At 45.4% G+C, this 24,570-nt stretch overlaps 1 protein-coding gene across 8 annotated transcripts in view; it reads right to left on the bottom strand.

The window, feature by feature from the left end:
- Window positions 1-24,570, bottom strand: part of kcnh5b (potassium voltage-gated channel, subfamily H (eag-related), member 5b) — a 108,066-nt gene that overhangs the window by 16,540 nt on the left and 66,956 nt on the right. For 7 of the 8 annotated variants that reach the window (XM_046413744.1, XM_046413742.1, XM_046413740.1 and 4 more), the window contains 4 exons: window positions 22,792-22,991; window positions 20,419-20,478; window positions 19,253-19,445; window positions 9,754-9,950 (listed from right to left, as the gene is read on the bottom strand). In XM_046413744.1, the coding sequence (XP_046269700.1) occupies window positions 9,754-9,950; window positions 19,253-19,445; window positions 20,419-20,478; window positions 22,792-22,991 (650 nt within the window). Of the gene's footprint in view, window positions 1-9,753; window positions 9,951-14,240; window positions 16,007-19,252; window positions 19,446-20,418; window positions 20,479-22,791; window positions 22,992-24,570 lie in introns of those variants that run through there. The other variant, XM_046413745.1, reaches the window with a different exon arrangement.

Here is a 24,570-nt window from a genome sequence, read left to right as displayed (position 1 = left end):
TGCACACACAGTCAGTCTCTTTGTCGTTTCAACACACACGCCTGTGGAGAAACACTGGAGTTTCATTTGTTATTAAAAATCAGAATGACTTGACGTTGGGATCGACGCCGAACAGCTGAAGGCAAAAGAGGCTCAACTGGCTTTACACACATTAAAACATTCATTCAAACTTACTGCGAGATTAAGGTGATGTAAGTGAAGAGAGGCTGAAAATAAAGTAAAATAAACACGGTCGGTGCACACGTTTGACAGCACGCTCCCGATCGGGTCTTGAACTCGCGGTATAAAGATGCTGCTTCTCTTTGGTTCTGGTAGAAGATCAGCACACATGAAGCTCAGCCTCAGAAAACTCGTCAGTGTGTTCAGACTGTCAGATTGTGTTTTGGTTTTTGATTTGAACTGAGGCTGGAGCTTGTTTGTCTTTACAAGATTTCTGATTCCTTTCAAGTCTGCAAGTGAGAAATTACAAAACTCTGAATATTTTGTGTTGTTCCTTTGTTCGCTCCGTGTTCTTTGTGATATTAGTTGAAAACCTTTTTTGTATGCATTTCACCCTCACTGGCAGCGTCGATGTCGGCGAGTCCTGCATTTTGATTCAGAGTGAAACATCTCAACAACCACTGGATGGATTCTCCTGCATTTTTCCAACATGTTCACAGTGGATGAATCCCAGTCACTTTGGTGATCTTCTCACTTTTCATCTAAAATCCACTAACTAATGCCAGAATTCTAGTCAGTAATAGTACCCATGAAAACATAAACACAGTAGATTTAAACTGCTGAATGTGTATATGTGAATCCTAATGCAAGAGTTAGCACATAGCATGCTAACACTGTGACTGTGCACCTGACACCTGTGCTAAATGCTCAGCACAAGCATGTGAGCAGGCTAACCTTGGAGCTTGACTTCTGGCGGGGGGAGCGATTACGTAAACGTTGACGTGATTGTGACGCTGCAGGCTCCACCGTGTTGCTGTCTGCTGGAGGAAACACACCAGCGGTGGAAAGTTAGCACAGACTCCACGCTGAATCATCTGGTGTCCTGGGAACCACTGAGATCTACCTAACAGCAGTCAAACCGAACCTGAATTCTGACTTTGGCAGAGCTCACGTTTGACTCCAGCGGACATACAAACAGATAGGAGACGAGAAGAGGCTTAAGCCGACTGTGAGAGACACTAATTACTGTGATCATGTTGAGTAAACTGTTTTGACAGACTGCAGACATCCTGCTCTGTGAGCCCGCAGCTTTAGTTCAGCCTTCTTTTACGATGAGCCAGTTCGCCCGGGGTTACGTTTTACATTTCTATTTTTTGCCTTGGAAAGTCGGGACTAACCGTGCTGCCAAACACGGCTTCAGCCTACTTTAGACTGTGGCACAGCGAAGCGACAGCCATGGACCACATGGGCTTAGCTCAGGGCTAAGTGTAACAGATACAAATATAGAAACAAAAATTACTGAAGCAACTCTGAAAAGAGCTTTTGTGATTTTGCTTCCCTTCGTTGTGCAGGCCCACGTTATCTGTCTGTTGGCACTACGCAACTGGTCAGAACAAACACACTTGAATGTTACAAATGAGAAAGAGGCCCCAGCAGAGGAATCTGAGCCGGCTGTAGCCCCAGAGCACACAGATGGCCTCTGTAGATCAGAAGTCGTGAAGTACACTTTAGTGAGCGTGATGAACAGAAACGGCTCGTGTGTTTTTGGTGCAGATGATGCTTTTTATTCAGCGTGCACATCTGCAGCTCAGATGACCTAAAATCCTCAGTTTCTCTCTCTGTTGTTTTACTCCCAGATGTGAATAAAAGAGACAAAGATACATCGACGAATCCACCGCAAAAACTCCCTGGACTTCCTGTCGCTGCACAGCGACATGCTGTGTCAGCCGCCAGCAGTGGAGGCAGCAGCGTGTGGTGAAATCTGGTTAAAATCTTTTGGGAACAGCCTGTTTGAAACGTTTGGGTTGTTTTGCCCTTCCTCCTGAAGGTCGGGTGGTCCCTGTTAGTTAGTCTCCGTTATCATCAGAAGAAAGTGCTGATGCAGCAAAGTTAATGACTCCAGTAAGTCATGTGTTATGTGCATCCCGAGCCCCCTCGACTTGATGGATGCGTCTGCTGCATCCTGTGAGGTTGGTTTTTAACAAGCTCAGGTAAAACTCTCGAAAAAGTTTGCTTTTGTTGGTAAATATATTTTTTCTCCACAGGCTGTATTGTTAAGAGGGCTTAAACATTCAGCATGTGATGCTTTTGTGATAATATTGGTTTGCTTTGGATTTTATTTGACGAGCTCATCACATTATTGTGACTTTGCTCACTTGATTGTAGCTTCATAAGATCAGACAGACGCACAGAAAGTATCTGCCTCAGCATTCGGGAAAAGGAGGCAGCTGTGGCAAAAGGAGCAAAATGAATGCTGAATGCTGAATGCTGAATGAATCTGGAGAAACTGTCAGTAGATACAGCTAAGATGTGATTTCAGTATTTCTTTGTGGCTTTGGTGTGACGCTGCCTACCCTGAGTGCACATCGCGGGATGGACGGTTGAACAGCAGAACTTCCATCAAACTAGCTGGCTGTCAATACTTATTGACTTTCCAAAATGTCGAAAGCAGAAAGCTTCTGGCGTGCCGCAGCATCACCAGCTCCAGAGGTGCTGTGCTGTGGCAGATCTTGACCTCTGGCCTTGGAAAATAACTGTTTGCTGCTCGACTGGCTTATAAAAGCTGTGAAATCCACATAGGAAAAAGATCTCCTGCACACATCAATTTTGGACAAAACAATTAAAAATGATCAATGAAGGCAGTTTAGGAGCTCCATGAGAGCACGCTGAGCTAAATGTGCACCGAACAAACGCAAACCGCACAGATCTGAGCATGAGGAAAGAGCTTTTTCACAGGAGAGCGTGAAAGAGGAAACAACTTCCTCTCAGTGATCAATTCATTATCACGTTAACTTAATTCTGCTGCCAGTGAGCGAGGCTGAAGAGTTGGGAGGCTTGGCCCTGAGCAAGCAGCTGGTCAAGAGCCCGTAATGAAGAGCTTCTCACAACTGTTCACTGAATACAACATCATCGTCCTCGTCATCATCAGCTGGCTGTGAGAGACGGCGCACACACACGAAGTTAATGATTAAGACACAAACACTGAGAAACACTGAAAATAAACAAGAGTCCAGTTTGTCTTTCCTGTTAGGCAAAAATCCTGATGAATCTCCAGTTTTAGAGACGTTTTCATGTCCTTTAAAGCACTTTGAAGGCAGCTCCAAAATCAGCATATGACCAGAATACAAACCAGATGCTGCTCACTACACTGTTTGCTCTGGTTATCTTTGGTAGCCACAGTGAGTTCAGTTAGCCGCGGAGCAAGTGGCCCGGTAGCCGACTGGATCGTGCCACCGCAGGACACGGGGCTCAGTCTCCACCCAGTGCACACAGCGGGACATCAGGCTGGGACTGGACGGAGTTTGACGACCAGGGACACAGAGCAGGGGCTTACATGAGGACCATGACTGCTTTGAGATCAGTTTCAAAGGGCTGGATGTGTAGTTACAGCATATGGACTTACAAACGGGGGGTGTCGAGTAACATCTGCAATTTCTGAGCTTTTTCTCACTGAAAAATCTGAACCTGATCTACAGCCAACAGACAAAGAAGAAGAATCAGACATGTTGTGAATTTTCCCGCTTTCAGTCTCCAGTCTGCAGTCACTAAATTTCCACCTGACAGCCATATTGTTTTGATCTTTGAGTAAAGTCTTTAACAGGCTCTCGTGCAACACTTAGAAACTCTGTTTACGCATTTATTCAGGTTTCTAAAGCTCTGAGGAACATGAAAGAATCTCTCGAATGTGAAACACAGCGAGTGAACTCCAGCCAGGTGCTGTGGACTCAGATCAGTTCACCTGCAGTCACTCTGTGCTGGCACTGCAGGCTGGACGTGACAGAAAAGCAGATCAGATCTGTTCAGATCTTTTCTGAACAGCAGAAAAGAAGGATCAGACAATATCCACACAACACAAAAGAAACTGATATGGGAAATCATGCTGGATCACCTGCTCACAGCTCAGAGTTACTGAACATCTGACCATGGAGGCTGGTCTCACTCCCAGCATGTGAAATGTGGCCATTTCAGCACGTCCTCAGCGTCCCTACGCAGAAGGTCCACGTTAATGTACCTCCTGTACAAAACATCTGCTTCAGCCTCAGACGATCAGAGCAGCTGCACAACACAAAGTCGTTTCCAAACTGACAAAGTCCCAAGAGGAGCGGCGGGACACACACACGACACACGACGAGTCGCCCAGGAGACCGCGGTTCACGTCCCACGTGAAAGGAAACACGCCGGGAAACACGAGGGCCTGACAAGGCGTCAGTATACGACAGCGTCAATGAGGATTATGAGGAGCTTCTTGTTTTCCAATTCTCAGCAGATTTAAGGATGTTTATTCAGCATCAGTGAGCCATAAGAAAATCCAGATCACAGTTCAGATTCAACTAGCACAGAAATATCATCATTCAACTTTACACTGAAATGAATTAAAAACTACTGTTAGGCTGTTAATACAGCAAGATAGCATCATGTGCTGAAAAGCCAAAAGTATAAACTGAAAGAGGCCAAAATTTTGTTCAGGCTGCATCGTTGGAGTTTTCTGAAGGCTCATGATGAGTAAACAAACGGCCTCCCTGTAATCCCCCGCACATATGACAGACTGGACCGCGATCGGACCGCGATCAGCTGTCCTCAGCATTTCCCTGCCGATGACACAGAAGTTCCTACCAACAAAGAGAAAGCTGCAGCGTTGGGACTGCAGGATAACAAGTCCTGCCGGCAGCCTTAAGCAACAACGGAGAAAACAGCAGAGCTGCGGTTTCTTATAAAGGTAATGTATCTTTTTGAGACAGTCGAAGAGGCGTTTAACAGCCTTGGGGAAGAGGTAAAAAGAAGAGCCACACTTACAGAGTACTTACGTAACAAGAGCTCTGGTGACTGGAGGTTTGGTGTACTACAAACCCAACTGAGCCGCCTCACGCTGTGCTGCTCAGCTCCACTCAGTCTGCCACAAAGACTAATGTGATGCTGGAGAAGGCGAGGACCAAAGCTCAGCTAAAACCCCCCATACGGGACGACATTCACCACTTTCACAAGTTATATTATGTTAAACTGAACACATCCCTGCTTCATTAAACACCACAGACAGGTTTACAATAATATTCAATTATATCCATCCATCCATCCATTTTCTATACCGCTTATCCATCAGGGTCGCGGGGGAGCTGGAGCCTATCCCAGCTGACTACGGGCGAGAGGCGGGGTTCACCCTGGACTGGTCGCCAGTCAATCACAGAGGGGCTGACACACAAAGACAAACAACCACACACTCTCATACTCACACCTAGGGGGCAATGTAGAGCAGCCAATTAACCTAAAATGCATGTTTTTGGTGTTGTGGGAGGAAGCCGGAGAAAACCCACGCAGGCACAGGGAGAACATACAAACTCCACACAGACCGGGATTCGAACCTGGAACCCTCTTGCTGTGAGGCGACAGTACTAACCACTGCACCACTGTGCTGCCCATGGTCAATGATACATTCAATAAAATTTCAAGATTTCCATCCACTACTTTTATTTGACTATCAGGAGATAAAGAGTTGATGGTGCAAATTCTCCACTTGGGTGCCGTTAAACAGAAGAGGACACAGCAATGAAAGGCTGTGAAAATCATGACTGAAATGCTGCAATGTTGCAGCATCTGCTGCATTTTTCCTTCTTATTAGTCATTTCATGTACTACATGATTTAACCCAAACATCTGGATGGCCCCCTGGTGGCTGGCTGCAGTACAGCTCATAAGCCCCTCCCCCTCCATGTTAGCAGATGGGACGTGAGCTAAAAACAAAAGCACACATCAAATAAATTTTGAAAGAAAGATGATTTCTGTCATTTTAGGCAGCAGGTGCGTATCATGCTTGTGTATGTTCTAGTGTTAATTTTTCTGATATGGATGAAAGCAATGACAGAAATAAAAAGATATGAGCCGCCAAACCACTGAACACTTTTGCTTATGGTTTCTATATCTCAGGCAGCCGGACTGAAGAGTCCATCATCATAGCTGATAAAGCACCTATAAATATCAGCAGGCTTTTTATTATCTGGCTTTGCTTCTCAGCCTTTTGGCCTCCTCACACGTCCTTTGAGAGCGAAACTGCAGACTTGGCTGTAACCACGCAGTCGTATCGAGCTGCTGGCTGAATGTCGACGCTGAACTGCTGCGACTGACCGAAACAACCGCGCCTACATGCTGCAACTTTCAGGTCCCTCTGGGAGTGTGAGGACTTTTGTTTTGAAAAGGAGGAAGAGAAAGCTCAGAGAAGCAGTCCCATCAACATGTGCATAGTTTATATGCTTTGGTCATTTTTCACAATGAGCTCAAATGTAAAGAAAAGCTGAGCTGGTACAAAGAATGCAGGACAAAAACAAAGTATACACATGCACTACACTATTATTTTGTATTTTTTGCAGTGTGCATGTCAGCTTGAAAAATGTTTGCACTTTATGAAATTATTATTTAAAAAAACAACTCTTGCTGATAAATTAAACTCTTAACTCTTTGTTGACCAAGCTGCAACGTAAATAAATATGTTTACCCAAGTAAAATTAAAGGTATTTAACATAACAATACTGTTGCAATACATTCATTAAAAATGAACCCGGATGCAGTCTGGGCTCGTTGTCTCTTTGTCTCTTTGTCTTTGTCTCCTCGTCCGGGGCTCCCCAGACAAACTGGGGTTTGAGAGAAAGCAAAGTGCTGATGGAGGCGAACTGCCTGACTGACACGGCCAGTTAGGGCTGACACACATTCTGCTCTCACGCTACAAGTTGTTTGTCTTCATCATGGCGGCGCTCAAGCAGCTGTCACGCATCCCGGGAACAAAAGAGCTCGGAGAGGAGAGCAGCTCTGCCCTCATCGCCATTTCTGTGTTTACATGAGCGCAAAACTGGGTCGGATTCCTGCTGCACACAGCGAAAACAGAAAAGCGTCCATCTCGACAATTAGCTCCGTTTGGAGGAAGTGTCTGCCACAGGCTCAGGGTCGAGCTTGTTCACAAAATAAGAGACATTATTTCTAAGCAGGCGGTTAGAAAAATTTCCCACCCTGGATGACAGGAGATCGTGTTCAAAACGAGAGGCCATATCTCATCTTAATGCTAGTTTCTCAAAGTTCACCTTGTAGATTTGCAAACAAAGGAGCAGACCTGCCTGTAAATGAGCTGGAAGGTTACGGGAAAGAATTTAAATACGAGGCCGCGGTTTAGTCAGCACACAGCATATCAACACGACTTCTCAACTAAAGTTTCAGCCAAAAATTTTAAAGCAGGACTCGAGGAAATCATCAAGCTTTTTCTGAAGCTTTCTTGAGAAATGATCAACACAGATTTGCCATCAAAAATCTATTAAGAAATCCGGTTTCCAGCAGAGGAGGATTAAAACAGTGACAAAGCAACACCGAGTCTGTGGGCAGGAATCTGGAGTTGAAGCCAAGCAAAAACTTATTTGGTAAAAGTGCAGGGCTGGATCGATACGCAGCCGTCACTTCCTTCAGGCGTGGACAGATATCCGCAGCCCGCATTTGGATAATTTCCTTTAGCCAAGAGCGATCAATGTGTTTTATTTTAATTAATATCCACTGTTACTCAGAGTGGAGCCTGAGTCTAATCAATGCCTTCTGAGTCTTCTTTGACCGAGGAAAAATTCTGCAGGTACATTTGGAATATAATTTCACATTATGAGAGAGGCTTTCACATGGACCGAGACAAGGGGCCAGGTAGATAAAACACACATGTGGCTGTTCAGAAATTAGAATATATAAACTTAAAACGCACAAACAAACAGAGAGAGTGAACACTGAGCGAAAACAGAGCGAAGAGACTGTCAGCACGAGCCGGCTAAAGGACAGGGGACATAATGAGGCTACCGGGAAGACATGTATAATTTATTGTGTTTGAGACGTGCTGAGAAACAGACCCACTGGGCTGAGAGAATATGAAGTATGAAAAACAACTTAGAGACAAGTAAACAACAACAACAACAACAACAGGGAAAAAGCAGAAGGGAGGATGTGAAAGAAACAAAGAAGAGGACGTCAGGTCACATGGCTGAGATGGATGTGCGATCTGTACTGTCCCACTCCACTGTGCTCATACGACGGAGAACATAACAAAAATCCTCGATAAGTTTAAAGACGTCTTTTCTCCTCACCCGCCTCTCAGTCCACGAGCCTCCTCCAAACTATCTGACAAACCCTGTCTCATTTTCATTTGCACACTGAGAGTGTGGAGATTCTGGCTGAATCACCAGCACACTGGATGGACAGCTGTGTTAGGAAACATCGGCTGAGTTAGGAAACATCGGCTGAGTTAGGAAACATCGGCTGAGTTAGGAAACATCGGCTGAGTTAGGAAACATCAGGTGTGTTAGGAAACATCAGGTGAGTTAGGAAACATCGGCTGAGTTAGGAAACATCAGGTGAGTTAGGAAACATCGGCCGAGTTAGGAAACATCGGCTGAGTTAGGAAACATCGGCTGAGTTAGGAAACATCGGCCGAGTTAGGAAACATCGGGTGAGTTAGGAAACATCGGGTGAGTTAGGAAACATCGGGTGAGTTAGGAAACATCGGGTGAGTTAGGAAACATCGGCTGAGTTAGGAAACATCGGCTGAGTTAGGAAACATCGGCTGAGTTAGGAAACATCAGGTGTGTTAGGAAACATCAGGTGAGTTAGGAAACATCGGCTGAGTTAGGAAACATCAGGTGAGTTAGGAAACATCGGCCGAGTTAGGAAACATCGGCTGAGTTAGGAAACATCGGCTGAGTTAGGAAACATCGGCCGAGTTAGGAAACATCGGGTGAGTTAGGAAACATCGGCCGAGTTAGGAAACATCGGGTGAGTTAGGAAACATCGGGTGAGTTAGGAAACATCGGCTGAGTTAGGAAACATCGGCTGAGTTAGGAAACATCACCTGTGTTAGGAAACACCAGCTGAGTTAGGAAACATCAGCTGTGTTAGGAAACATCGGGTGAGTTAGGAAACATCGGGTGAGTTAGGAAACATCGGCTGAGTTAGGAAACATCAGCTGTGTTAGGAAACATCAGCTGTGTTAGGAAACATCGGCTGAGTTAGGAAACATCGGCTGAGTTAGGAAACATCGGCTGAGTTAGGAAACATCAGCTGTGTTAGGAAACATCAGCTGTGTTAGGAAACATCGGCTGAGTTAGGAAACATCGGCTGAGTTAGGAAACATCGGGTGAGTTAGGAAACATCGGCCGTGTTAGGAAACATTGGGTGAGTTAGGAAACATCGGGTGAGTTAGGAAACATCGGGTGAGTTAGGAAACATCGGCCGAGTTAGGAAACACCAGCTGAGTTAGGAAACATCAGCTGTGTTAGGAAACATCAGCTGTGTTAGGAAACATCGGGTGAGTTAGGAAACATCGGCTGAGTTAGGAAACATCGGCTGAGTTAGGAAACATCGGCTGTGTTAGGAAACATCGGGTGAGTTAGGAAACATCGGCCGTGTTAGGAAACATCGGGTGAGTTAGGAAACATCGGGTGAGTTAGGAAACATCACCTTCTTGGATAAGAAGTCAAAGGTACATGAAGCCTGAGGACTCAGCAGCTGAAGACGAGACGTCATCCACACATGAGCCACATGTTTAGGTGTGTGCGTGTCTGTACCGTATGTGAGCAGGACGTCTTACCCGCTTGCGCAGGTTGCAGGTGAGGATGAGGTTTCTGGAGAAGGAGTTGGCGAAGGCCGTGTAGAACTCGAGCACCTTGAGCAAAGCTTCCCTCTTGATGACGTGCAGGTCGCAGTACGTCAGCGCTCGGACGTTAGCACACGCGTGCGCCAGCGTGGTTTCCTTCCAGAAGACGTCACCAAAGACGTCGCCTTTGCCTGAGGACACGCAGGAAGGAAGATCAGAGTTCGATCAAGTCTTAAAGAAATGTACAAACTGTAAAATGAACACTGCTACAAGAACGTAGAGCTGGAACCGTCGATTAGAAAACTACAAAGCAACAATTCTGATCGTCAATAAATAGTTTCAGTCATTTTCAGTACAGATGCTGAACGAGACCCCATTCCACTTCATCACTTAAGAACATTAACATTATCATTCAACAGTGAACATCTATGGCTTTGGACTGTTGGTCTGACAGAACAAGAAAACCTGAAGCTGTCATCTGTGGCTTTATTTCTCACAAAACGAGGAGAATAATCAACCACTGGATTTATAATGAACAGCTAAGAAACATGACGCGTCCACAAAGCCTGGAGTCACACTCAGGTTTGCTGCTTTGTAACTTGTAAAGTAACTTGCCCAACACTGAAAGTTATTCAGTTAGTTTTTTAATGAAATGACCAACATAACTTTAACTAACACAACACTGCTGATGACCACGATCCCAATCATGATCACGACTGTCCGGTTTTCAAGTTCAGAAAGCCGATCGGCGTAGATCACAAAGGTCGTTTGGCATGACGTGCTCTTATTTTGAAGAGCACTTTAACACAAATCGGACCTCCTTATTCTGACAGGAAGCATCACACAAGAACATCAAGTCAGTGTGAAGAGCTGCTTAGGATTTCAGGGTTGTTTGTGTGCGCTGCGGAGTCTCTCCAGCTAGACGTGTTTTTTAAGATTATATTTATAAAGCCGTATTTTTATACCTTAACAACAAGTTTGTTCTCATCTACTGTGACAGCAATAAGGCTGCAGAAGACAAGCAGACAGGAGAAGTGAAGGTACAGTAGCTCAGGTGTGCTAATTGAGAGAAGAAGTCAAAAGAAAAGAAGTTTGAAAATAAACTCTAATTTTTGTAGACTGTCAGCTTAGTTTTGCGTAGCGTCAGAATGCTGGCAGCTCATGAACTACAGGACGAGCGCAGCGTTTGGCCCACGGCACCAGCAGAACACTCCCTCGCTTCTTCTGTCCTCAGCAACACCTTCACCTGGCCAAGTCCGAAGCAGCTGGAGCAGCAGGTCTGATGGATATCAGCTGGATATCAGCTCCAGCTGCTTCATCGGTTTCAGATCCCGCACAGTCCGAGCTGAATGAAGGGAAGAAACGTGGCAGAGACGAGGAAGAGGACTGAACTGAAACACAGCTGAGAACGTCAGCGGTGGTGTCACTGGCAGGTGGTGCTCTGCACAACGAGGTCACCTGTTCGCCGTCTGCTGGAACTTTGGCAGCGGTCAAGAGCAAACACCACTGGAGAACGGAAAAACCTTCGCCTCCGAACTGACATTTTGTCACTTTGGTTGTGTTTCTCCCCGTCGATCACACAGCATGTGCTGCAGCACGCTGGCTTCTCTTTGGATTTTCAGTTCATCGGGTTTTGTTTCGTCTGTTCAACCGCAGCCACTTTTGTTGCTTCAAAATAAAATGGAAAAATTGAAAATTCCTTGCACTAGTGTAAATATTAAGAATATAAAAGCAGGCATAAGCACATGTCTGCAGGTGCTGCGTAAGAAAAAGACAAAAACACACAGTTAAAGTAACAGGATCTTAGACAAAACGAAGGAAAACACTCAAGTGACTTCTGTGCTTCTTCTTGAATGGTTGAAGATGCCTGCTGTTGCACAGCAGTGCTGTGTGGGTTTGAATATGAATATTCTGACATGTTTTGTTTGTCACAGGGTCAAGATTTGTCTTTAAATTGGAACACGTGATTGGCTACGACGATCTCATTGAATCAAACAGGGCTCACTGTTCTCTCACGTATGTCATCATTTATCCTCTTCATCTTCATCACAGGTGTGCTCACATCCTCACCGCAAATCACGTCCAGGCAGAACAAAAGAGGAACTGGGAGTAAGACAAGACTGCATCCTAAAGAAAACACAATTTAAATAAAATAGTTCAACAGGTTTTTACAGAACCAAGTGTTTATTTCCTCCCAAAAACGCAAAAATTAACTTAGACGTGTCCGCCTGACGCACGACCCTCTCAAACTGCTCTCCTCCGCTGCGCTCAAACACACTGCAGCCACCTGGACACTTGACTCGTGAACCGGCAGCATTAATTCCCCATGTTAATCACCCGGAGCAGATGAACGCATGTTTACACCTGTGAGCGTCTCCCTGGCAACGCAGCTGTTGTCCTCATAAGAACAAGAGGATGAAGAATCACGATTACGAACAGCATCAAATGTGTTGTGTGTCATCTGAAGCTTAAAAAGCTGAGAGAAACTCATCTGAGAGCAGAGACTAAATACAGTGGATTAACAGACAACACGAGCGTTTCCATCAACAGCACGAGGGGAGGAGTAAACAGAACGAGCACGAGGAAATAAAGAACTTTTTTAATGAGCAGCAAATGGGATATAATGGTGTTTCTGTGTCAGCTGTCCCTGAAGAGATCCATTCTGTCACCGTAACACACACAATTAAAGTCAAATCTGTGTCAAACCTGCCACAACCATAAGCTCAGCATTTTTCTGACGGCTGACCCGCAGAAGAAGTGATGAAAAGCAGCCCACGCTGTCCACCAGCTGTCACAACACCCTGAGCAGCAGACGTGTAGCATCTCCAACACACACAGAGAGTGTGTGTGTGTGTGTGTGTGTGTGTGTGTGTGTGTGTGTGTGTCTGTGTAGATCTCCTCTCAACGTTCCCTCCTCTGCTCCCCCGAGGGCCCCTTTCTCCCCGAACGTCCAACAGCGGCTCAGGCAGCAGGACTCGTCTGCAACGAGCTCCCCAGAGATCTGCAGCTCCTCGCCCAATTAGCCGTCTGGGCGAGGACGCCGTCACGCGGGCCAGGGGTTGGTGGAGGTGTTGGGGTTAAAAATCACAGCGAGCAGTGCTACTATCGGGTGGGTGCAGATGGAGACGTTGGTGCTGCTCATATTATCCTGCCTGACTGCTCACAGGCAAAGTGTTCGACATCCGTTGTTACACAGCCAACAGTGAGAAGCGCTTCAGTTTAGCCGTGCTTCGCATGTCATTTCCTGGTTCTGTTTGTAGAATCAGATGATGACAGCAAGGCGACCGGCATGCAGAAACCCAAAGAATTTGCAGTAAACAGGTTATCAATGGCGTCCAGCTGACTGATCGTCCTGATCACCCAGTTTGTGCCATGTTGGCTGACTAACACGCTTACTTATCTCAAACTCTCCCAAACCTAACCAACTGGTTTTGGTGCCTGAACCAAACCAAACTGTGACCATTCGCAACATTAACCTCATGACGAAGAAAGTGTGGTGCGTCCTGTCGGCACCGCTCCATAGCCTCATGGTTCCCTCGTGGTTCAGGGGCCACAGCGTACATCAGCGGCAGATAAATTACTCCCTACTTGATTTACGATGGAGGCTTGTTTGTCCCGTATGAACAGGACCTCTGGTGACATGATGTAACACTCCTCTGAACCCACTGGAATCACACTGCAGCTCCATGTGCTGCCTTTAATGAGACGCTGCATCAGACCAACAAAGCAAACCAAAGACCCTAAAAGAAGGTGTGATCGGTGCCTTTCCCTCTGTGGTGACGATTCATATCCATGCACTGCTTTGAAATAAACTCGGCTGGACAGTTTGTTTGTCTACACGAGGGCCCGCTCACACTCAACAACCTGACACGTGCGGTGATGGCGTTGGCTGCTGCTGCAGCCTGAATCCCCCATCAGCAGAAAAAGAAATTGCCCGTAGGCGGCTGTGTGCACTCGTATCGCTTTATCTGCCACTGCAGCTCGCCAGACGTCGGTCCAGTAAGAGGCATTTCAGGCTGCCGCTTTCAGCCGGCGTGCCGATGCTGTCCCCGTCAGACCACTATCCCAGAATACTGGGTGGGTGTGACACCGATATCCTGCAGCATTAATGGTCCTTATTATGTCTGAAGTGCTACTGTTAAAATGTGAAGCACCACTTTTTAATAATTGAAGCACTTTTCACTTATCGTCTCTTGACGAGCTTTGTTTCCTGCCACACATAATGGTTACGATGCAACACGCCAGAAACTGCTCTACCACTCCCAGTCTTACACATGAAGTGATGCGTGATTAATTGGTTCACTGAAGAAAAAGTCGTAAAGAAGTTTAATGAAGCTCATTTCGTTCTCAACAAGAGAAGCTCGATCTGCCTAAAACTCCCAACATGATCAGCGTGATGTTAATTATAATCACTTATGCTAATGAGACCATTAATTAAGATAATTCATGTATTAATGATGCGGCTCCGTCGAGTCTTCGCAGCACGTGGGCAGAGATTGTACGAGCTTCAGATCAGGGCGGTGAGGGAGTCGTTTGGTTTCTGAGATGAGCACGCAGCTCGGTCCTCCAAAGCGTGAGGAGATTGTCAAAACGGGAAAAGACTGACGGGGCTTATAATGCATCATGACCACCCACAATCACCTCAACACTCAGCTGCATTGAGGACTAGCAGTGTGCTATAACACTTCATGCATCATGTAGTTTATAACGAGTCAGTAGCATCGATGAGAAGATCTCGCTCTCGTACCTGAAGCTGGTTAGCTTAGCTTAGCATAGAGACGAGGTATTTTACTTTACTTGAGTTTAGCTCTTTATCCTGAAATGTGTTTGACAGACTGGCACATCCTGTTTGTCCTGGCTGTCAGAAAGACTGAAGATGTCTTGATGTGAGGTGAGGAGAGTCAGCAGTTTAAAAGGACAACATTTGATCACATCTTTAGTTTAAAGATGGTCGTTTGTGCATTAATACATTTCATAAGAGTCTGTTTTGAAGTGTGCGTCTTCCTCCCTTTAACTTACATTTTTAATTAAAACATGTTTATCATGTATTCCACACGCACTGAATCTCGTTACTGCATCCTGTAATGCAGCCAGGCTGGTTGGAGGCTCATCTCGTCCTGCTGACGTATTGCTTCCTGGGCCAGAACATATTGCTGTGTGAATAGAAGGCCAGGCTAAAATCCCCTTCTCATAACCAAGCATGAATAATGGATTACGAAATTAATCAGCTCATCATTTTGACAAAACAAAACTAAAAAAAAGGAGAATGAATTTTCTCAGAGCTGCAGCAGAGCAGAAACCATCAATACATAATTGAGGGCTGGTGTGTGTGGTCATCTGTTTTTTAGCTCTGGTTTCACTGCAAAAACACCAACACTTTGTCCAAGCTTGCACAGAAAAAGATGACAAAGTCCAGGTAACAAGGGGGGAGGGGTAGTTTAACTGAAAACAAAAATTAGACCTGATAAGAAAACGAATGGAAGCTAAATGAATGAGAAGAGGCTGAAGAGGCTCTGAATGAATATTTAAACCAGTTAAAAAGCCCAAAGCATCCAGCCGCTTCCGATCTAAAGGTTGCTTGTTGTGATTGTTTTGGTCATACTCACATTAGTGTAAAGGCCTGCCCGTAGGGGGCGCAGTTACACCAGTTGACACCCTGACGCTTGATTTGTCTGTTTTTACAGCATTAATGGTAATGAGTTTGTTCTTGGGTCACAGCTGCACACAGTCAGGAAGTTATTGCTTAGTGCTAAGACACCATCACGAGCAACACTGCAGATGGACAAAACTTTTTTCACTTGGTCTTAACTGGAGCTGAAAAACTCCATCTGTTTGGTTTTTCCAGAGACTTCAGCCAAAAAAATCAGAAAAATAAAAAAACAAGCAAGTAGATGGAGACTTGGATTAGACCAGAGCTGCATGGTGCCATTTTGGTTTTGTTTTTCTCAGTTGGTTTTTAATGGTTTTTAAACGAGTCCCCAGCTTCTTCAGTTGTTCAGCAGAAAGCTGCAGTGCTGTTCTGCTGTGAAGCTCCAGAAAAGTTTTGGTGGACTGAGGACCTTCACACGACTAACGGACAACCTGCTGCCTGTTCCTCTCACACAAACCAGGTGTGCAGCTCCACGTCAACGCACTGGCTTCAAGCCTCCAGCACCAAGACAAGCATCATCTGCTCACATCTGCATCGCTGACTCTCAGCTCAGCCGGAGCTGCTGCCTGGATGAGTTTGGCTAAGGACACCGTAAGCCTGGTGGATGATGGGAAATGACAGGATTATTACTTATGAGTGTGGAGCTGCCACAGTATTTGCCACAGCTTTGTTACTGTGGGAAAAGTATTGTGTTTGTGTGTGTGTATTGATATGTGTGAGAGTGTGTGTGTGTGTGTGTGTGTGTGCGTGTGTGTGTTTATGTATACTGTCCCCTCAGAGGAAACTCATTTCCACAGACTGTACATGGAGACATTGAAGAGTTAGAACAAGAAAAACACACACTGGTGTTCATATACGTATCTGTGCTGCTCGAGTGTGTGTGTGTGTGTGTGTGTGTGTGTGTGTGTGTGTGTGTGTGTGTGTGTGTGTGTGCGTGTCCACCTGATGGCATTGCACACTAATGAGAGCAGAGTGTGTTACAGCCTCAGGGAGCAGCCTGGGGAAATCAGTGGAATCAGTTTTCCTCCTTCTCCTTCTCCTCATTTCCTCCATCTTTCCATCCTCTCAGTCCGTTACTCTTCCAAAACTCCATCCTTCTTATGTTTTCTTTCTCCGTGTTGCTCATTTTCTCTGTCAGCTAAGCCATCTCTTCTCTCTACCTGCTTGTCCACTTGTTAAAACACTCCACTCGTTTCCTTTTGTCGTCCTTCCAGTCCTCTCCGCCTTCATCCTTTGCTTGCTTTTTCTAGCTGTCTCCCTCTCCTTCTCTCCTCTGAGCTCTGGTGCTGGCAGAACATCCTTTTCCATCTCAATACCAGAGAAGAAGAAACTGGCAAAAACGAGGCAAAGGAAAACTTTCGCGGGAAGCGATTTTCAGAACGAAGCACAAACTGTCCTTCAACCTCCACTCTTTTTCTCTCCCTCGTTCCAGCACCATCTTCCTCTCCCTCCATCCTCTTCTCCCTCTGTGATCAGACTGCAGCTTTGCTCGGCTGCTCAAACACAGACTGCAGCTTTAAGTGCCGTCGTTAAGGACTGGAACTTGTTTCTGGTTGCTACGCGACAAAAAGTTTGACAACAACTTGCAGGCTATCCAATTAGCATCAGGCTGGTCGTTACCGAAAATGGAGCCTGCAGACCCCAAAGAGTCCTTGAGAGATGTTCAAGGGCTCATAGAAAATAAGCAATCATTTCAGCAGCAAACATGTGGAAGGACTGTTTGGCTCACAGGCTTTTAGTCCTGCACTGCGCTTAAACAAGCAAACTGCCATCAGTCACGCATGTAACAGATTTTCTGAAAACAAAACAAAAATTCTCAACTAAGATCAGGTGCTTAAATAAAGACTGAGCCTCATGATAACCACGTCCATGGGACTGCAGCCACACAAAGTACAGCCGAGCCTGATGGGAATGTGAGTTCTGTAGTCATAAATCAAACAGGCACTCTGACCAGAGATCAGCCAACCCATCGCCACAATAAATGTTGGCTTTATTACGTTTCTGCAAATCATGGAAATCTCTACGTTTCAGTTGTGTGCTGCAAACCGTCCTGATGGTGTTGTGGGTCGAAGTGCTCTTAAACAGTCGCTCGACGCCATCCCATCTTCCTCCCCGTAAGAAAAGCAAAAGAAATGTTAATACCCACAACATTTATCCTGGCGATGGGTTGGCTTGAAAAGCTGACGTGTCAACCGGTTAGCGGTTAGCGGTTAGCGGAATAAAGGAAAAGCAGCAGGCACGCTGAGTCCGTCTTGTTCTTCTGACCCTGTGCGTCACTCCACAGCACAGCAGCTCCTGAGGACGACTAGCTGACCGTTCAGTGATTGATGTCCTCAGTCCTCAATTTATCATCTAATATTTCCTTTATGAAGCTGCGACTGCCTGCTGCCTGGTTGGACTCGGCCTCCTAATGAAGTTAAGGAAGTCGGGAAGCAGCAAACATGGAGAGTCTGCAGAGACGAGTGGAAAGACCCAGTCATTCTCTCACTCTGCACTTCCTCTTCTCTTCCTTCATCTCTTCTTCACCCATTTTGTTACTCCTCTTCTCCACATTCTTCATTCACTTTTTTCTCCTCTTCTTCTTCCACGTCAGACATTTCTTGTTAACTTCAACAGATTCTCACTATTCGCTGCAGATGAGAGCCAATGGACAGAGCCAGGACAATAAAACTCAAGCTGTAAAAAACTGTTGATTTAGTGTAAAGTGTATTTTAAAAGCAGTTTTTAAACCAGGATTCCTCTACATGAAAGCCTGCCTCAGTTTTAACTGACTGAAGTGATTGAAAGCGAGTCAGCAACAACAACCAGCAGCAAACTTTTGGATTCCAGGGGCTGTCAGACTGACTTATTTTGTTGTTCTCCAGCAAACTTTGTGTGTGTGAGTAAACCTTGTACACACCAAATGATCCCAGCAACACCAATTTGCAGTTGTTGTAATAATCTTTCCTTCTTGTTATTCGCTGTCAGTAAACGCTCATCTGGGGCCTGCTGATGGTTATGAGAACGCGCACTTCGCCGGCTGCCGCAGACGTTTTCGCCGTAGAGGCTATCTGTGCCTGTCTCAATAAAAAGCACTTCTCCTCACATTATCTCTGCTAGCATCTGATTCTTCCTTTCTGGCTCCCTCGTCCTTCTCGTCCTCATGAATACGACAACGCGAGGCTGCAGAGATCAGTTAATAGTCAGACTGGTGGATGGAAGTGACTCAGCTTTCAAGTGCACTCATCCCTTTGCTTCCTGTTTAAGCAGCATTTACGGCTAAATAACAGCAGTCTAATGGCATCGCCGTCATCACAGGTAATTTTCATTTCAGCTGAAGGATTATGTGTTTTTCTGTAAGAGCTTTCTGACCAGAAACGTTTCAAATCCTCAAAGGTTAAAAATGTGTTGCCATCAACCAAACAGTTTCTTCGCTTTCTAAAATTAAAACATTCAAGTGTCAACTGGATGATCTCCTCTCAAAGAGCTCGAAAACGTTGTCTTTGTTAAACATAAGTAGACTTTTTAGCTTTGCCTCACCGTGTTTCATTCATCTATTGTTCTTCCTGTCTTCTCTTTGACATCAGCTTTCATGAGCTGCCCAAAACACACATACAGTTTGTTGTTCTTGTATTGCTAATATGACTCGGTCAGGTTTTTGTCAAAGACCAGTGGCTTACTGATGAAAGATGAGAGAAATGAGACAACTTCCAAGGGTCCAGGATGAGGATTCAGACGTCACCCCAAAGTCCAAAACCCAACATTTTTAACAATTTACAGTCACTTAAAAGAAAAGCTGCAAATCCTTGCATTCGAGAGGTTGGAGGTTTTGCTTTTTAACTGAGAGAAAACACAACCACATACCTAAGATGGCGATGACCTCGTCATCCTGGATGACCTCTAGTGACCCAGACACAACGAAACACAAGGTGTCCACGCTCTCTCCGGCATGGAAGATCAGGTCACCGGGAGCACAGTGGGTGGTCTGAAACTCCACCGCTAGCGAGCGCAGGCAGCCGTCACTGGCTAACCGGAAGGCAGGATGCTCGTTGAACACCTGAGTAAAAGAGCAGGTAGCTGATGGTTCTTATCGGTTCAGTAAAGTATTAAAGAGGATTTTATTTCCAATTCTCCCTATTCGTTAAGTGTATTCAGTCATGTTTTAGTAGGAAGCTTTGTTTCCTGGTCCTACTTTCCCTGCTAAGGTTTTGTTACTGCTGGCTGTAAATACGACACAATATGGTTTGGCTGAGCCGTTAACACACACACACACACACACACACACACACACGCACACACACACACACACAGAGACCACATTAAGGACATCGATCTCGACTGTCTTGTCTTAACTTTGAGAAGAGGTCTGGTTTAAATGCAACATATTACCTTCTCGAAATAGCGATATTCGAGGCACTATGAGAGCCAGCCGCTCTGAATGACAAGGCTAATTTTAGTGACAGTGAGTATTTGTCATTGGAGATGGTTGTTTCACAGCACAGTTACACAAGCAAAGGTGTCCTTTGTTCACTGCCAGTTCAGCAGTTTGAGTCTGCCAAAGTTCTGGGACCCGTATCAGTCGTCTCAAGTGATGCCCAGGGGCTTCTCACTGAGCCCACCTGGCCTGCATTCAGTTATGTAATGAGTGCACTCAAGGACTGACATTCCATGTGTTCAGTGAGTTGAAATCAATGTCCTACTCCAGAAATCTCAAAATTCAGCTTCTGCCGGGTTCTGTTGCCTGAGTGTTATTGTGACCAAGGTCAGACTTTAGGTTAAAGTCATGTTTAAAAAGGTGTGTTGGAGGTAAAAATGGCCAAGTTTTTCCCTTTTCTTCCTTCTTCTCACCTCATTTTCTTTCTAGAAAGTAAAACCTTATGCCATCACAGGAACCCATAGTCACATTAATTTCTGCACACTTAAAAGTATAAAATCTTTCACACAGTCGAGACACAGAACTTCTACTTTCTGTCTTGTTTCATCGGCTTACACAGCGAATCGCTGTGACGCAGCTAACCACAGATGCATACCTTCCTGTTGAGGTGGACGCAGATGTCGGCCCGCATGTCCTTGGGACAGATGGACAAGACCTGGAAGACAGAGAGACACGAGGATGTCACAGTGTGATGTCATCAAGGCAAAAGAAACAAGACAAAATACAGACAACAGCTAAAGTGGACAACTTGATTCGCTCTCCTCTTCCTGCCCAGGTTTCCTTTGAGGATTCAAAATAAATCTGACAGCAGCAACAGGAAGGTTTAGCTTAAGAAGCTAATGAGGATGGATTTTACTTGCTCGATTCTCCTTGTGAAGCCTTCTTGGCTTTTGCAGTCCTTCATATTTTCCTCTACAGTACAGGTGGATTGGAGTCAGCGGCAGAACAGCCTCGACCCAACATATCACGTATCACGGACGGCGGAGGGAGATCTGACGTCTGACCTTTCAGTCGCTCAGACTTTGTTACTGAAACTGTGTTGAAAATACAAGCTCACAGATGCTCCCAGGCTGTTGTCAAGTAACAAAAACACACATTTACCCTGAAAAAGGAAGGGAAGGTCTCTGTCAATCAAACCTGGTAAACTCAAAGAGCTGCTGCTGGTATCCCGAGATCCTGTACGTGAAACATTACGACCTCTGGCTGCTGAGTGAGGCATCCTGCTCCATGTACCACATGTGTTATAATGACTTTAATAGAGTAAAGCTGGAGCTTTCAGGGAGGAGGACTCGTCGGTTACCTTTGCTGCAGGTCTGTGCATTTCTGCATTAACTCCCTCTGGATACAAGCCAAAAAGCCTAAACTGTAAATCGCAATCGCTCTGTCCAAGTCTTCTCTGGAATCCAGCCTGATTAACTGAAGCATTTAGGTAAAACACAAAACACGATCTCATCCTCCACAATCCTGCCTCGTTAAATGCGAACAAAATCGACCAAAGGGACAATAAATCATCTAAAAGCCTTAACAACATCAAAACACAACAGTCTCTGAAAATAAACTTTGCTCTATTTAAAGTGGAAGATATTAGTAGCACTCAGGTATTGTGGTCTTTTTCGGGTGCGTGCTTGAATAAACAGCTGACTGTGTGCTGTGTAACGGCTCCCAAAGTGACAAAAAATATCCACTAATTGGCCCCAGGTCTGACTGCGAGGTGTTTACACCGCAGGCCGATGCGCCTTATGTCTCCTCAAGAGCGTGTAATTATCTCAACAAAAACTTGGAAAATCTAATTGGTGAGATAAAGAGAGAGAAAAAGAGAATGAATGCCAACTGGAAAATACTGAGAAAGTCAACTTAACGGAAAAATAAAGGAGAGAGAAACAGAACAAAATCCCACTCAAACAGGACGAACATAATGAGGAGATTCAACAAAACAACAAAACCTCCTCACAGACGTTCAAGCCATCGTGATTTTGTGTTTGGCAGGTCACCACTTCAGCAAAGGAAAACTTCTGCACTGAAACTGAACTGAACTGAACTGTACTGAACTGAACTGAACGTCCCTCCAGAGGTGACAGCCTGAACGCAAAAATAATCAGAAACCAAACAGAACGAAAGGCTGCAGGAGCAAATCAGGAGGAAATTCGATTAATGTCTGACTACAATAATCAATGCTCAGCTCATCACTGCATGTGGCCTGGTAATATTAGACCTGTCTGACAAACACAAAAGGAAGATATAAAGAGAGGAAGAAAAGATGTGGAGGAGAACAGAGCAGTTTGTAATGTGACTCCATCACGAGAAAACCAGCAGTTTGACGAGTGTTTGCTGTCTGTAAATTCTGCTTTGTGTCCTCGCAGCAAAGCTCTGAAGGCTGCAGCTGATGCTCCATCAGCGAGGAGATCTCGTCTCGTGCTCGCGCTGACGTTAGGAAGACATAAATAATCTGACTGGATTGATAAATGCACAGCATGGAAGCGTGCTGCACTGCAAACGCAGAAAGGTCTTTGTTTTTGAAATGTTGCAGCAGTGTTTGTTGGGATAAAGAAAAGATTAATTCATTTATTAAGATGACTGTAAGTGCTTAATTACATTTAAGTCACGTGTTTCAAAAGCTCTTAAGTGACTGAAACAAAAGCATCCGTCGCACCCACCAGTTTATTAATAAAACATAAGGATGCAAACTGTGTGCACATGACTGCAGTGTGAACAGTTTGTGTGTTGGTATGCAGAGGGTCTGAAGTTCATCAGTCAGCTTGTCGGAGGAAAGGAGGTCATTAACAGCCTGTGACTGCTGACTGCTTCAGGGCATTTGGTTAGTTTGTGTTTATCCTTTAAACTCATCCCAGGGATTCCTCTCATTTGATTTCTTTGTGGCTTTTTTTGTCTTTGTGATCTGACAACACAACACAACACAACTTGTTGAACAACACCTCAGCGCGAGCACGCAAAGACATTTGAGTCCCACCTTCTCCGTGTCGATGCCTTTGGACATGGACCAGGTGGAGACGATGTAGTCCATCACGCGCTCGCTCAGCCCCTTGGGCACCTGGTAGAGCTTCAGGAAGTCCCTGACGTTGTTGAGCATCTCGTGGTAGCGGTTGGTGTTGGCGTACATCTGCTGGAAGATGGTGGTCACATTTCCAAAGATGGTGGCATAGAGCAGAGCTAGAGAGGAACACACACACACACACACACACACGTGTCACATCTTAAATTTGTATTTATGAGATTCTTTTCCTCATTATTTTCTTTCTATTGCTCTGTGAGGTGCTCTATAACACATGCTTCATTAAAGCGTTTCATGGAAGTAATTATTTTTGACTAGTAGAATATCCACTTACAATGTAACACATACACACAAACACACACACACACACATACACACACACACACACATACACACACACACAGGCTCCATATCCAAAAACTGCCTGCCTGCTTTGTTTCTATTTGTCTTAGTTCATACAAATCTGTCTGATGTGATTTAAAAACATAATCACAAACAGGAAAAAGCCTGCAGGCAGCCAATCATACAAGTGGACCAAGAAAACCACCTAGAACCTCCATAATGACACCCAGCCACGTACCACACACACCATCAATACACAAACCAACAACTGGACTGCTGGGCTGAAATTAATGTGCTGCACAGTCAGGAAACGTCAGGTGAGAAGGGAGATTGTTAAAGTGGCAGCTGTGATTTAAAGAACATCTGATATCGAAGGCAAAGAAGTGAGAAAACGTTGGGAGGAAAAGATGATTGTAAAACCAACATGTGTGACGACTTTTACCACCAAAGTCAGTGTGGTGCCGATCGGAGCCCTCGGCCTCCTCGGCCTCCTCTGTACCCTGCTGTTTCCATAGAGACCTCACTTGAAATAGTCCTCCCTCTTTTCTCCTTTGCCTCCTCCTCCTCCTCCTCCCAGCCAATAAAAATGACAAAAGACAGGCGAGGAATGACAAGTTTAAAGACATTTGGGTTGAAAGATTAGGATGGACTGGTGAAAAAGGGTTCTGATGGTGGCACGCGAGCCACCAAACAAGAGAGGCGGGAAACGATGAAAACACTGCACGAGTGAGGAAAGCGAGAAAAAAAGTAAGGGAAGAAATGTTTGACAGAAAGCATCTGAAAGTGATTGGGTGTTTGAGATAAGGTGCAGATGAAAAAGCAAAAGAAAACCAAAGAGAGACGACCAGGCAGGCACTGAAGGTGAAGTCAGGCAGAAATACAGAAAAAAAGGACGCAAAGAGACGCAACACAAAATAAAGCAGAGCGACTGCCACTGAGATAAACAGTCTTCTGAGCCTTCCAGGAAGCTCCAGGACCTTTCCAGGACCCTGTTGAGCTGGAACTGAAAGCTCAGACACGCAGCTTCTCACCGACACCAAACACATCCATCCATCCATTTTCTACACCGTTTATCAGTCAGGGTCGCGGGAAGCTGGAGCCTATCCCAACATGGAGCCTATCCCTACATGGAGCCTATCCCTACATGGAGCCTATCCCAACATGGAGCCTATCCCAACATGGAGCCTATCCCTACATGGAGCCTATCCCAACATGGAGCCTATCCCAACATGGAGCCTATCCCAACATGGAGCCTATCCCAACATGGAGCCTATCCCCTAATCACTGCACCGCCGTGCTGCCACACCTAATTGGGTTGGCCAGTGTCACCTCGGCACCGAGATCGACAGAGGTTTGACCTCCCTTGAAATTTCTACCTTGAGCTGAAAAAGCCTC

Source organism: Scatophagus argus, chromosome 15, assembly GCF_020382885.2.
Source record: "Scatophagus argus isolate fScaArg1 chromosome 15, fScaArg1.pri, whole genome shotgun sequence".
In the NCBI taxonomy this organism is placed as follows: domain Eukaryota; kingdom Metazoa; phylum Chordata; class Actinopteri; family Scatophagidae; genus Scatophagus; species Scatophagus argus.
This window is presented reverse-complemented; position numbering and strand designations above follow the sequence as displayed.